The 14,651-nt window shown below is 45.5% G+C and overlaps 1 protein-coding gene across 1 annotated transcript in view; it reads left to right on the top strand.

Moving 5' to 3' along the window:
- The window catches only part of 2510009E07Rik (RIKEN cDNA 2510009E07 gene), a 45,621-nt gene extending 31,777 nt beyond the window's left edge, over positions 1-13,844 (top strand). Inside the window, exon 2 of the mRNA NM_001001881.2 lies at positions 9,131-13,844. Within this exon, the coding sequence (NP_001001881.1) occupies positions 9,131-9,687 (557 nt within the window). The 3' untranslated portion in view covers positions 9,688-13,844. The remainder of the gene's footprint in view (positions 1-9,130) is intronic.
- The last annotated feature ends 807 nt before the right edge of the window (positions 13,845-14,651 follow it).

Here is a 14,651-nt window from a genome sequence, read left to right as displayed (position 1 = left end):
GACTTTTTAATTTAAAATTGTTCTTTATTTAAACATTTTAAAATTAGATGTAAGCATTTTATTTTATATGTACTTTGCATACATGTATGTATGTGCACCACATGCATGCTTTATGCTTGAGGAGGTCAGAAGAGGCATTGAATCCCATGGAACTGGAATTACAGATAGTTGTGACCACGAGGTGCAAACTGGGAATGAAACCCCAGTCCTCTGGTGCTCTACCAGAGTAACAAGTGCTCCTAACTGCTGAACTATCTCTCCAGTCCCCGAGTTAAAGTATAAAGTTACAGAATACTATATTAGTTTGTATAGTTTTTCAAAATGAGGTCCATGAATAATGAACAGACGTGGAATCTATAAAAAAAAAATAACCTTTAACAGAGTTATATTTAAAACGCAGCACACATTTCCAGAGCCCCGCTGAGCCGAGTTCAGCACAGACTCTCCAGATCTTACTGTTCCTGAGTCAGCCTGTTGAGTTAGTGTCCATTTCTTGTGAATCTCTGCACTTCCATTCCCAGCGCACTAAAGAAGCATGGTAGATGTCTTGTGCCTGTTTCCCTTGCTTTAGTTTGTCAGTAGTTCCTGTCTGTTGAATGAGTGGCTTTGGGTAACATTGCTGGAGGTCTGTGGAAATCTACAGCTCTGTGTTGGAGGCATGACAGGCAGCCATCGCCAGACAGACAGCCATCGCTCAGGTTCGGTCATACACCGAAGGATCAAATTTCTTTGTTTATAAATGGAGTTTCCAAACTGCTGTCCAGTTTGGTGACTCAGGTATGTTATTTTAGAAGATCGGCAACAGGGCTGACCAGTGTTAGTGTTCCTGAGATCATGTATGCAGCTTTCCCCACCCTGTTCAATCCTCTTTCCTCCCATCTGCCATTCTTCCTCCACTGCAAATGGCCTTTCTCTGAACATGTGGTTTTCATGTTTCTTGCCAGTGACCAATCCTGCAGAAAGGACTCACTCAGCTCTGGCCTATAACCACTACTCTACTCTACCAGTTCTTCAGATAAGTAGGACTTTCTGAGTAAATGAAAGAGGTAGACATAGTCACTATACAAATCCCTGATTTGCCCGCTGCTCTGGCTTCATTTCTCTTACTGTGATAGAATATCCTAACCAAAAGCAGCTTAGGGAAGGAAAATATTTATTTGGTTTACAATTCCAGGTTACAGACTATCACTGAAGGGAAGTCAAGGCAGGATCTCACACAGCTAGTCACATCACATCCACAGTCCAGAGCAGAGAGAAACTAAAGCGATCATGTTGCCTCCTTGAGTTAAGAGCTCAGCCTAGGGAATGGTGCCACCTATAGTGGGCGGGGTCAATCAATGTAATCCCCTACAGGCTGACTTGATCTACATACTTCCATAAGTAAGATTCTCTTCCCAGGTGTCAAGTTGACAGTTAAAACTACCCTGTCTAGCTTCTAAAAAGGAAATAGAAGCTGAAGAGTTCTTACTCAGCACCACCTATATATGGCCTGTTTTACCTGAACGTATATAATAGCGCTATGATTCTGAACTCTGAGCCTGAATAGTGTCACTTATAACTGGAATTTCCTGTGTCCATGTATTCGAAGGGTTCTGTTGTGCCAGTTTATGCAGCAGGGTGGCTTTTTGACACTCTACTTTTTTTTTTTCCAATAATCTTATTAGACTGGTTGTGGCCACCTTGCTCACCCACACTCCTTCACACTTGGGGCTTCTGCATGAGGCAGGCCACTTCCCTCCTGTCCTTGGGGCCTAGCTTTCCTTCAGTTTGTAGTCTGTGCTTTCTGTAGGGCCCTTTGTAGCTCTTTCAGCCTTTGCTTTTCTCTGAACATGATGCAAACTCTAGTTTGTAGCCACGGATAACTCTTTGCTTCCCTCTCCTGAAGTGTGTGTATGTTTGTGTTAGTGAGTGGGATGCTCTCCCCCAAACCCAGCACATGAGTTTTCAGCGGGGAATTCCTGTGAGCTGGACACCCTCTCTATATTTGGCAGGCCCCACTGATTGCTGTACCCTAGAGGGGTTGAGGTGGAGCCCACAGTGGTGGGGATTACAGAAGTCCATTATTAAGGGACTTGCCCTGTGTAGGTTCCTTTGTGGTGCTTGCTTTTACAAGCAAGGAGAGCAGCGGAGTGGCTGAGTCCCCTGTGGCCACGACCAGCCTTATTACCCAGCCATCTCTTACCTGTTTGACTGAAAATCAGATTTAAGTTGGATCCTAGAGAAGGGTGTAGTTTGATGATTGATACCTGACTGGGGTTTTTAGTGAGAGGGCGGAGGTAGAAGACCAAGGCAGATGTGGCTGCTTTCTCCTTAGAACCTGCTCTCCGGCTACCAACATCCCCCTCAGCTCTGCATTGTTTGGTCTCTGCCACCCTTTTAATCCAGTCACCTTAGGCTTCCTCTGTCCTTCTGTCCCCATCCTGAGGTGACATGCACTGAATTCTGCCTCCCGAATGTCATCCCTGGCTGCACAGGTGCAGCTCCGTGTGGCTGATCTTGCGGAACCCTCCTTTCCCTTTGCCAGCAGCGCTCTTAGTAGTTTGTAATTATGTGTCTTTTCCTGTGGTGAGCTGTTGAATGGGGTCGTTCCTGATTTACATACACAGTGGCTCAGAGGCCACTCATAGCCCCGTTGCTTAAACCATGTCCCCAGTGCACACAGTTAAGGTTCACTTTATTAGTATTAAAGCAGGTGTGGGCACAAGCGCAGAAAGTGGGGTGTCACAGCGCTGGGTCAGATCATTGACAGTAGAATTCTGCATTGGGGTATAGCAGAGTCTCAGAGGTCTCGGGATGGCCAAATGGTGGCCTGATAAGGTCTATAAACAAGAAGGGTAGAAACTTACAGTGCTTTGCGCATCAACCTGAGGCTTGGAGACATTTTCATGGTGAGTCCTTCAACATCTGTCTGAAGTAAGTATCTTAATCACTTGTACATTGGGGAACATCAAATGTAAGAATGTTAACTACGAAATCCAGGAACAGAGGAAGAGTGCATTGGGGCTCACTCGATGTCTTCAGTCCAGTCTTTAATCACCTCCTGCGGCTGGCTATCTTCCTGGGAGTATGTCTCCCATTTACTTTCTCGCCACAGCTTAGATGAGAACTTCATAGCCCAACCTCTCTTACAGCCTCTTCTTCACTCTCATCTCCTCCTGGTTCACCAGCACACATTTTCTCTGTACCTGCCTGCCCTGCCTCTCAGATCTGCACAGTTCACTATGGTACCCACCATGGGTGCTGTGGCCTTGAGCTCCAGGACCCAGCCAGCCACACTCCTGCTGTCTGAACCCCACTCTGAACTCACCCTAGCTCTAAAACCAGTGTGGGACAGTCTGCTTGCTGCTGCTCAGCTGCAGTGTCCCCCAGCTGTGACAGAGCTGCCCAGAGCCTGGTCTCAGCCTGTGCACAGTGACTCTGCATGTCCCTGGGCTTTTCCTTATCTGGAGTGGTTCTATCTCTTTACATTCTGCCTTAGTCCAAATGCTTCCAGAAATACCACTGCGTCGTGTACAGAGTTTTCTTTCCCCGGTGGCATCTGACTTAGTACAGGCAGTGGCTATTCAGTAAGTCTTCCTTCAGTAAGTAGATATACCTGCTGGGCTGTCACACCAGGGATTTGCTTCATATTAAATGGGATCCACTAATGATGGCATGGGCTATAAGTAAGAAAGTAGAATGTTGCTTACATTTCTAATTAGGGCTTTGCTTTAGTTAGGGTTTTACTGCTGTGAACAGACACCATGACCAAGGCAACTCTTTTTTTTTTTTTTTAATATTAACTTCATTTCTTTTTTTTAATTAGGTATTTTCTTCATTTACATTTCAAATGCTATTCCAAAAGTCCCCCATACCCTCCCCCCCCCACTCCCCTATCCACCCATGCCCACTTCTTGGCCCTGGCATCCCCCTGTACTGGGGCATATAAAGTTTGCAAGACCAAGGGGCCTCTCTTCCCAATGATGGCCGATTAGACCATCTTCTGCTACATTTGCCGCTAGAGACACGAGTTCCGGGGGGTACTGGTTAGTTCATATTGTTGTTCCACCTATAGGGTTGCAGATCCCTTTAGCTCCTTGGGTACTTTATCTAGCTCCTCCATTGGGGGCCCTGTGTTCCATCCATCTTACACGCGTTCGCGACCGGCCAGGAAAGACGCAACAAACCGGAATCTTCTGCGGCAAAAGCTTTATTGCTTACATCTTCAGGAGCAAGAGCTTTATTGCTTACATCTTCAGGAGCAAGAGTGCAAGAGAGCAAGAGCAAGAGCTCTATTGCTTACATCTTTAGGAGCCAGAGCGCAATAGAGCAAGAGCAAGAGCTCTATTGCTTACATCTTTAGGAGCCAGAGCGCAAGAGAGCAAGAGAGAGAATGGCGAAACCCTGTCCCTTTTAAGGAGAATTATCCTCCGCCTAGGACGTGTCACTCCCTGATTGGCTGCAGCCCATCGGCCGAGTTGTCGGCACGGGGAAGGCAGAGCACATGGGGTGGAGAACTACCTTTGGCACATGCGCAGATTATTTGTTTACCACTTAGAACACAGGATGTCAGCGCCATCTTGCAACGGCGAATGTGAGGGCGGCTCCCCACACATCCAATAGCTGACTGTGAGCATCCACTTCTGTGTTTGCCAGGCACCGGCATAGTCTCACAAGAGACAGCTATATCTGGGTCCTTTAAGCAAAATCTTGCTGGTGTATGCAAGGCAACTCTAAAAAGGACAACATTTAATTGGGGCTGGCTTACAAGTTCAGAGCTTCAGTCCATTATCATCAAGGCAGGCGCATGGCAGCATCCAGGCAGGCATGGTGCAGGAGGAGCTGAGAGTTCTACATCTTCATCTGAAGGCCTCTAGGAGAAGACTGGCTTCCAGGCAGCTAGGATGAGGGTCTTAAAGCCCAAGTTCATGGCGACACACCTACTCCAACAAAGCCACACCTCCTAATCGTGCCACTCCCTGGGCCAAGCATATTCTAACTACCATAGGCTTCAACATGCTAGCAAGTGTGTGCTCTTCCATATTCCCCTGGAGCACACAATGGATACAGATGACTTCTGTGGGCTGTGGAGAGTCCCGCCTCAGTAATGTTTCCATTTACCTTCAGTATGATTTGCCTCTCATCTCAGTGATGGATTCACACCGTAAAAAGTACTGAATAGCATTTTTCAGGATATTGAATACCCCAGCTAACATAAACAATTGTGATTTGATGAAAAGCAAGTACCTGAGCTAGACATGCAACCCGCCCCAGGCCACCCTGCCTTTCCCCTGCAGATTTACCTTCCTAATCATACTTTTGCTTGGGTTAATATTAAAATTATTCTGCATTCATGAGAGCAGGGTATTTCCTGTGTTAAGGGAGATACACACTTAACAAACATCAACTTCTCTGCAGAAGAAAAAATGTTTATATTTCTCCCAGAAGATTTTTTTTTTAAGTATCAAGTGTACAGCTAAACATAAAACAGATAACCAGGAGCATACTGCAGGTAAACGGGGCATGGGAACATATACGGGCCGGCCTCCTTGACGTGGGTATTTTGGTGTTGCAGTTTTGTTTTTGTTTTGTTTTGTTTTGTTTTCTTCACATTGTGCTCCATAACCATGAAAATGAAACAGCATCAAAAAAACTGTGTCTGCTGTGTAATCACTCTGTGCTACACGTGCAGTGTTAGGTGAAGAGTGTGGTCTGCTGACAGCTTGCACTGGCTCACAGTGAGCCCCGGAGAGGGAAGAGGTCTCCTGTCTTAAACCTGAGTGAGCCTGACAGTGTGACACTGCCCTGCTTCTGTTATGCAGGATAACATAAATCTCTCCATGGGCATCTGAGGTCTCGTTGAGGAGGTGTTGGGAGCAAGGGTGCACACACAGTGTTACTCCTCCGATCAGAAATGTCATCAATAGACTTCCGAAGACTCACAGGAGGTACTTGAGTGGTTTTGGTTCATCTTTGGGAAAATGTTGAAGGAGATTCCTCCAGAAGAAATGAGGTATCTGAAATAAAATTTTCACCTGTTGGTAACAAGTGCTTTTGTGTGTGTGTGTGCATTTAATCATGTCCTGTGTTTAATTTTAGCTTCACTATTTAAAAGGGATGCCAATTTTTCTTTTAAAAATTACTAATAAAATTATTTCTTATTTTCTGGTTACCTTTTAAATATATTTTAAATTTATGGAGTGCAGTGTGACATTTCAGTGTGATAATCAGATCAGAGGGACAGATGTGTCTTAGTTAGGGTTTTACTGCTGTGAAGAGACACCATGACCAAGACAACTCTTATAAAGAACAACATTTAATTGGGGCTGGCTTATAGGTTCAGAGGTTCAGTCCATTATTGTCAAGGAGGGAGCATGGCAGCATCCAGGTGGGCATTGTGCAGGCTGAGCTGAGAGTTCTACATTGTCATTGGAAGGCTGCTAGCAGAATACTTGTTTCCAGACAGCTAGGATGAGGGTCTTATAACCCACACCCACAGTGACACACCTACTCCAACAGGGCCACACCTTCTAATAGTGCCACTCCCTGGGCCGAGCATCTACAAATCATCACAGGATGTATCTGTCACCTCAGACATTTTTTTTTTTTTGCTCTGAGAATTCCAGTAGCTATTTTGAAATAGTCAGTTATTGTCAGCCATACATAGTCAGTCTACTCTGAACATCAGAAATCGCTGCTGTCTATCCATCGGCATTCATTAGCCATCCTCCGTCTGGCTTCTCAATTTTCTGCTACTATTAATAGTGCCTGCTTCTGTGAGTCCAACTGTTTATCCTCCACATACAAGAGAGACTTTGCCATACTGCCTTCTGGCTTATTTTACTCAGTGTTACACCTCCCATTGTATACTTTCATGACTAAATAATATGCCCCTGGAAAGATATGCCACGCCTCTTCATCGACCACGCCTCCTCATCGACTGCTGCCGGCCACCATGTCTTGGTATCGTGAACTGTGCTGCAGTGAACATGCAGGTGCCTCCGGATTCCCAGCCCACTGGATGTGTGTAGCCAGCAGGCATTGCTGGATCATAAAGAAATTCATTTTTGCCAGGCATGATGGTTGGTGCAACACCTTTAATCCCAACACTTGGGAGGCAGAGGCAGGCACAAGCATCTCTGAGTTTGAGGTCATCCTGGTTTATATAGTGAGTTTCAGGCTAGCTAGGGCTACAAAGTGCGACTCTGTCTCAAAAACAAAAAATGAAAAGAAAAAAAAAACCCAAAATACAAAAAGAGATGTTCATTTCTAGTTGGATTTCATTGCTGCTAGCTGGAGATTGGACCCGGCTCTCACCCAGGCTGAGCATGCAAGCTTCCACAGACATGCTCGTTTTAAAGGAAAGGCCAGCCCTTGGCCAGTTTTGAGTAACCTTCCTGCTGCCTTTGTGATGATTGTTTGAGCTTTCCTTCCGTTTAGGAGCCTGGGGGAGCCTTGCTTTTTGGCACGCTCACCAGGGCTGGCTCTTTTCTTCTCCTTTGATCACAGCCATTCTTGCCGATCAGTGTGTCCCTAGTGATGAGTGTAATTGGACCCCTTATCTGTGTACATATTGAGTGACATTCATATTGAGCAGCTGTCACCACTGTCAGTCTTCGCAGCACTTTGCAACCTGTAAACTGAAAATACTTGCTATATAGTCTCTTCTGCAGCTCCATCCCTGGAAAAACCATTCTCCCTCCCGACTGTATGAACTGGTCTGCTCTGGGCTTCTCATGTGTGGAATGATCCAGATATAAGATAAATATCTTGCTGTGACTGGCTTATTTCCCTTAGCCCCATGACCTCCAATGAGCCATGTTTGGCCTGCTGAACGTTCTGTTACACGTGTACATTTTTGCTTTTATTTACCTGTCTGTCAATGAACACTTTTCTGGATAACACTGCATGTACAGAGATGTATAGACATTGCTCTGTGAGACTCTGCCTTTAGTGCCTTTCTGTGTGTGTCCAGAAGGGAAATTTGGAGATATTTTACTCTCCTTCCGTTTTTCTTTGAGTCAGGACTTTCCTATGAGCTATTTTTGTTTTTAAACTTATTTATTGTGGTGCTGGAGATGGAGCCCATCTATGTGCCTGCTCAGCAGGCGATTCACCATCATCCATACCTCTGGTCATACTGTCATTATTTCTGTAAAGAAATCAAACAATGCAGTGTTATGTGATAATTTGTCTTGGAGCTGCAGCCTCTTTCCCATCCTTTGTCTTTGCATCTGCGTTCCCGGATCACATACTTTGCCCAGTTCAGAGTGAGACAGGGCTGTACTCTAAAGCACAATGCATCTCCCAGCTGGTCTCTTTCACCACACGGATAGGCCAGTTCAGACCGCTTTAGTCCAGGGCCACAGACTGGGCACTTGCTATGCAAGATGAGCATCCAAGTTTGAATCTCCAGGACTCATGAGGGGGAAAGCTGGGCATTGTTGGATGCTCCCGTGATCCCTCAGCATTGGGGGATGTGTGTGTGTGGGGGGGGGGGGGAAGGACAATCCTAAAAGCTCATTTGCCAGCCAGTGGCTTAACATTGAGTTTCGCTTCCGTGAGAGACTCTGTCTCAAAGCATACGTCAGAGAGTGATGGAGCAAGACACTCAGCAGACTGTCCTGTCTGTGTACACCTGCACACTTGTGTGTACAACACACCCACATTCCACCCCACAGAGCGCAATCCACACCACAAACATACATATACTACACAAACACCCCTCACACCACACACACACACACACACACACACACACACACACACACACGAACATACACACTTGCCATGGACCAGATGGCTTAATTAACATCTGTTTTTTCAGCCAGGCTGGGAAGTCTAATGAAAGTTTAGTGGGTGCTTGTCTGTTGAGGACACTCATCTGCCTTACAGAAGCTGTCCTCTTCTTTAAGGACATGAAACCCACGGGGCATCCACTTTACCATCTCATGTAGATGAGCATCAGCTTGGGAATCAGGAATTTAATACATGAATGTGAGGGCTGTCAAGTGACGGGGATGTTACTGGTTTGATCTGGATGTCACCAAAATAGTTAGAGAACATGCTCTGTAGAGCCAGACTGTCACAGCTACCTAATAGAGTTTGCATGGTGGGCCTATATTTCAGCTGTATCTTATGTGTCCCACAGGCAAATATGTGTATCAGCCTATGACCCCCGTGGAGCAGCTCCCAAGCACAGAGATCCCTGCAAAGCCCCGAGAGCCGACTAACACCATTCAAATCTCCGTCTCGCTCACTGAACACTTTTTGAAATTTGCGTCTGTCTTCCAGCCTCCGCTTCCCCCTGACTCGCCAAGGTACTGTATGATTTCCGATCTCTTCATCGACAACTATCAGGTTAAATGTATTAATGGGAAGATGTGCTATGTGCAGAAGCAGCAGGCGCCCCACTCCCAGAAGATGAGCCCTGAGGAGGTCTCTGCACACGATGCCTTAATTTCTAAAGAGAGTGACACTCCGAAACTGGGTCACTGCTCCTCCCCTTCCGGTTCCGAGGACTCGGGGATCAACGCCATTGGGGCTCACTATGTGGAATCCTGTGATGAGGACACAGAAGAAGGGGCGGAGCTGAGTTCCGAAGAAGATTACAGCCCTGAGAGCAGCTGGGAACCCGATGAGTGCACCCTGCTCTCCCCATCGCAGTCGGATCTGGAAGTGATTGAAACGATGGAGACCACTGTGTAGGCAGCTGGGAACTGCGGCCGGAGGTCCACCCTGAGCCTCTTCTGTTCTTTGATTGGACGAGTCCTTTTCCAATACTCTTGGCCTTTTCCAAGGCATATTACTAACAGTCGCAGTCCAGTGGTCTGCTTAGTGTCCCCTTATATTACCTTGTAACGACATTGTTTCCTTTTGTATCTTGCTTTCTATGTAGCATCTGGTGTCATGAGTTGTGACCCAGCCTTAATTTCACTGAGAACTTTGAGAGCAGTGGTGACCACAGCGTATCCAATGGAAGAGCTACCCAGAGTGGAAGTAACCATATTTTACCAGTAGCCTGTCCTACGTGATGAAGGCTCAGCTTCCCTTTGGCGTGTCATGTGACACCTCTGTCCTGTTGGTTTCCGGGTGGGGGAGCAGCTCACTTCTGGAAACAGTGTTGCAGCCACTGTTCCCTCCCTTGCTCTTCTGTTTGCCACCCACATTGGCTCAGGACAAGAGTGGCTTCGGCTACTTCTAGGAGGTCCTTGGAGGCCCTTTTGACTCCTGGTGATGGCCATGTCACAGCATCTGTGACTGAAAGGGTCTCTGGGGTTTGTGTCCAGTCCAGCTGGGATTCAGGAGGACTCAGTCCTGGTTCTCACCTCGAAGGGGCCACATTTTAGTACAGGACACAAGTCAAGCAGCTCGCTGAGCCAGGAGGATAATGGGATCAGGGGAAGGAGAGTGGAGTTGGCCTGGGCTGGCTGAGAATGTGGCTGCCGTGTCTGAGCTGACCCCAGGTGGATTCTACAGCGCCCACTGCCCTTGATTGTTTTGCAGTTCAGGGAGAAGCATTTAGGTTTCGTAGGTATTAGAGTTAGGAGGTAACACATCTGACATCTTAAGGAAAAAATACACACTAGTTTTAGTTAGCATGAAAATGCTAAGAGACAGAAGTCCTTTAGGGATTAGGAATGAATCTAATAGGTTTGATCAATCCTGCTTCGTTTGGTTGTATGAAGCATTAGAATGGCTTAGATGAGAAATGGACTAGAATTTTGTATGATGCATGGATTTTATGCAAATGCAAAAACAGTTGAAATAGCTCACTGCTGAGTCAGGAAGATGTTTTATGTAACACTTCTTCACTTTACTCCACTGGAATCCACACACATTGTGTGGATTCTCTCTCACACACAAAATAGTGAGTAATTCTTATGTAGCTTTCTTCAAAACTCTGTTCCTAATTTGCTATTAACTGTGTATTCTCATGTGATCTTATTATCTGCCATTTCCCCAAATATATCTGTGAGGCATAGTACAAATCTGGGACTTTTAAAAATATACTGTCATAAAACAAGAGTCCCAGGGCTGCAGGGAGACCTGCCTCAGATCCTGGCTGTCTGAGCAGGCACTGTGGCCTTGCTGTGTGATCAGCATCTCTCTACATCCCTCTGTCTCATTAGTGTGTACTGCAGGCAAGGAGAGCATGCTCCCTAGGCCTCCTCATTTGGGGGCTCTTCACTATGTACGCAAGGAAGAATCTGCTTCCCTAGTTGGATATGGAGTCCCAGTGCTTACTACTAGAACCTTCTTTAGGCTGCCTATCCCCAAACACCCAGTGTTCAGAAGGCAGAATATATGCCTTCCTCTGGAAAGCATTAGTTAAAACGCCCTGTGTGAGATGAGAATGTAGCAACTCCTCCCTCTCCCCACATACTTAAGGACTCACACCAAGGACCAGCAGACACAGGGAGTGAGGATTCACCAAAGACCAGCAGGTACAGGGAGGGCAGGTGGGAGCCACCATATCTTGGCTGTGGGGTCATTCTGCTGGCCTGGGATGGTCTGGTGACACCTGGTGGGCCCAACTGAAGGTCGTAGTGCCTCACTGTCATGGAAAGGAAACACATGAGCCACATATCCCTCATCCTGCACTCGTGGCTGTGATGGGCAGCAGCGGCACCATCCTCAGACCCTGAGGTGGAGAGGCAGACACACGGCAGGACTTACTCCTGCACCTTTCCTATCTACTTTTTTGCTACAGGGCCACTGCCACAAATACTAAACTAACTGGGATCTAGAACCCGGGCCCCAAAGCCATGAAAACACACGGTCATTGCCAAAGTTCTGAAGGCTAGCTGTGTGTTGGGCTTGGTCCCTTTATTAGTATAACATCTGTGACTTCTGTCCAGGGTCTTGTTTTCTAAACCCCTGAAACTGCCACTCAGACTTGCCACCATTGTGATGGGATTTTTGGATTTAATAACAATTGGTGATCACATTAAATATTTGCACCAACTTTATAACTACATTCACTAAGCTTCACTTGCCGTTTTATAAAATTGGACACGTTCCCTTGCATTCTTGGATCTCCAAACAGCCTTTTCTAAAGAAGCACAGCCGAGAGGTTTTTGGTTTTCTCCTCCTAACAGACTTCATACCAGTAACTGTCTGAAATATGACTAAGCCAGAATCATTTCTCTATGCTTGCAGTCTGAAATCAGCTCAAGAGACTATAAAAAAATTGTATAGCTTAACCACAATTCTAGGCCTATTCTGTTCTTTGTTCTATGAAAGAATTTCTCTATAATCCTGATATTATAGTGCTGATTTGTATATGCGTATTCATAGGCACTTTAGAAATACTTAGACACAACATGCACTGTAGGCGGTAAGCACAGTGGTGTTAAATAGGCTTTTGACTAACACTTGTACAGTGAGAGAGACAAAAGCTTGCAATCTGGACCTTATAGGATGCTTGCCTGGAGCTAGGCTTGGACCACGTGGATAGGTTTTTGTGGGATTCTGGCACTGTTACCACTTTTGAAAGGTTGTTGGGTACCAGGGTAATCCCACTAAATGTGGAGTATACTTTTCTTACCTAACCAAGATCTTAAGTTTCAAATGTGTCCATAGCTTTTGTTTTTTGTTTTTTGTTTTTCTGAGAAATGACAAAGCAATTAAAGTCCTTTTTGGGATAACTATTTGATATCTTTAAAAAAAATGAACTTTAAAACCTGGGGTTTTTTTTGCCTTTAACATTTAAGGAATAATATGAGAATCTGAGGACAACCCTGAAGACAAAGTTGTTTTCCTAGAAGAAAAGACTAATGCCTCAAGGTGAACAGACTAAAACCTGAGCCACAGAATCCAAACACAACACAGCACAACACAGTGTAATATGGAGCCACAATGTAACACAACACAACACAGTATAATAACAAATTAACAACACAACACAGTATAACAAAATAACAACACATCACAGTGTAATAACAAAATAACAACACAACACTGTATAATAACAAAATAACAACACAACACTGAGCCTCCGATCAGAAGCACATGGCTGTTTTCTGACAAGCCTTTAGGACATGATCTATGATCTGATTGTTTGTTTTACTTTTTAACCTCACCTGCTTGCCTGATTGAAGTAACTTGTTCTTCTAGGGTTGATCAGAACAAATTATTCTTATGCAAATTTGATAGCAACCAGACACTTTAGAAAGTCAAAATATCCATATATGCCTGTAGTGCAGATACTGCCATGTAAGGGGAAAAAAAAAGCACAAATTTAAGTAAAATACTCTTTATGTCATCTGCTCTTGATTGTTCCCAAATCCTATTTACAAAACTTTATTGTCATGGTTTTGGCTTTTTACTTGAGGAAAATATTCTAACTGGTCTCTTTCCTTCCTGTTTGTCCAGCGGTGCTGTGAACTAGAACCGTGGGTAGAGGCCGGGTACCCTGGGGTTTGTGGAGAAGGTGTCACTGTGCCCCTTCTTTGTACTACACAGCCCAGAGCACCATCTTAAACCTCAGTATAAACACAAGGGCATTTCTCAAAATGAATTTGTTTTTAAATTTCACCTTGTCGTGACTATGGTACGGGAACACGGGTGTCCCAGAAGGGCTGGTGCAGTTCAGGGGGAGCTGCTTGCTGCGGAGGTAAGGCACCTGGAAGCCAGCCTAGGGTTTGGATGGCGCCTCCAGGGCACTGGGTCTGCACGTGGGTTAAGGCTGTCTGTCCTTTGCAGTAGTCACCTGCTGTGCTAGGTTCTTTTGAATCTGTTTTGAAGTTTAAGCACAATGTTGACCCTTCTGTAATTTCCTAAAATTACATTGTTTTCCTAAGACAGCTCAACTTTAGGAAAGTACTGCTGTACAATAAACGTGGTTTCCTTTTGTACTAGAACAAGACTGCCGTTGGGGTTTTTTGTATCAAGTGTTCACTGTGTGTTAGGAGATAAGCAATTCATACTCCTCACCCATTCAAATTTTCTAGATCTTCGTGTGTGTGTGTGTGTGTGTGTGTGTGTGTGTGTGTGTCTCGCCACTTGTGTTAACTCCCAGAACTCCATGTAAAACCTTGTGTTGGCTCCCATCAGGTTTATATGAAGTAAAAACTATGACCCCACAAATAACATTTTTTTTCTGGCACCAGTTTAGGCCCCCATTTCAGTTCATGAATGCTGTGTAAGATAGGTGCAGATACAGGTTGAGCAGTGAGGGAGGCTACTACCCCATGGAGCTCAGGGCCACTTGATGGCTAAGGCCAAGGGTCAAACTTCACTATGGCCAGTTCTGAATTTTTTTTTTTTTAAAAATCCTTTCTATTTTATGTACTTTGTTTTATTTTATCTGCCTGTATGAGGGTATTGGATCTCTTGGAGCTGGGATTACAGAAGAGGAGGAGAGGAGGAGGGGGAGGAGGAAGAGGAGGAAGAGAAAGAGGAAATTGTCTCAGGTCTAAGACAACCCCAAGGTGAGCTGTCATGTGGGTACTAGGAATTGAACTTGGGTCCTCTGAAAGAGGAACTGGAGCTGCTCTTCAGCTCCCAGAAACTCCTGTTTGATTCAGTATGTCAGCTTCTGGGCTTGGGTCCATGGCACAGCTGTCCCCAGGCAGTAGTGCCTTCACTGAATTCCTGATGCTGCCTTACCATTTCCAGTGTGGTCTTCCTAACATCCCATGTGGAAACAAGGGCAGCCCAGAAAGCAC

Source organism: Mus musculus, chromosome 16 (genome assembly GCF_000001635.26).
Source record: "Mus musculus strain C57BL/6J chromosome 16, GRCm38.p6 C57BL/6J".
Classification (NCBI taxonomy): domain Eukaryota; kingdom Metazoa; phylum Chordata; class Mammalia; order Rodentia; family Muridae; genus Mus; species Mus musculus.
The sequence above is the reverse complement of the archived record's forward strand: the minus strand, read 5'-3'. Positions and strand labels throughout refer to the sequence as shown.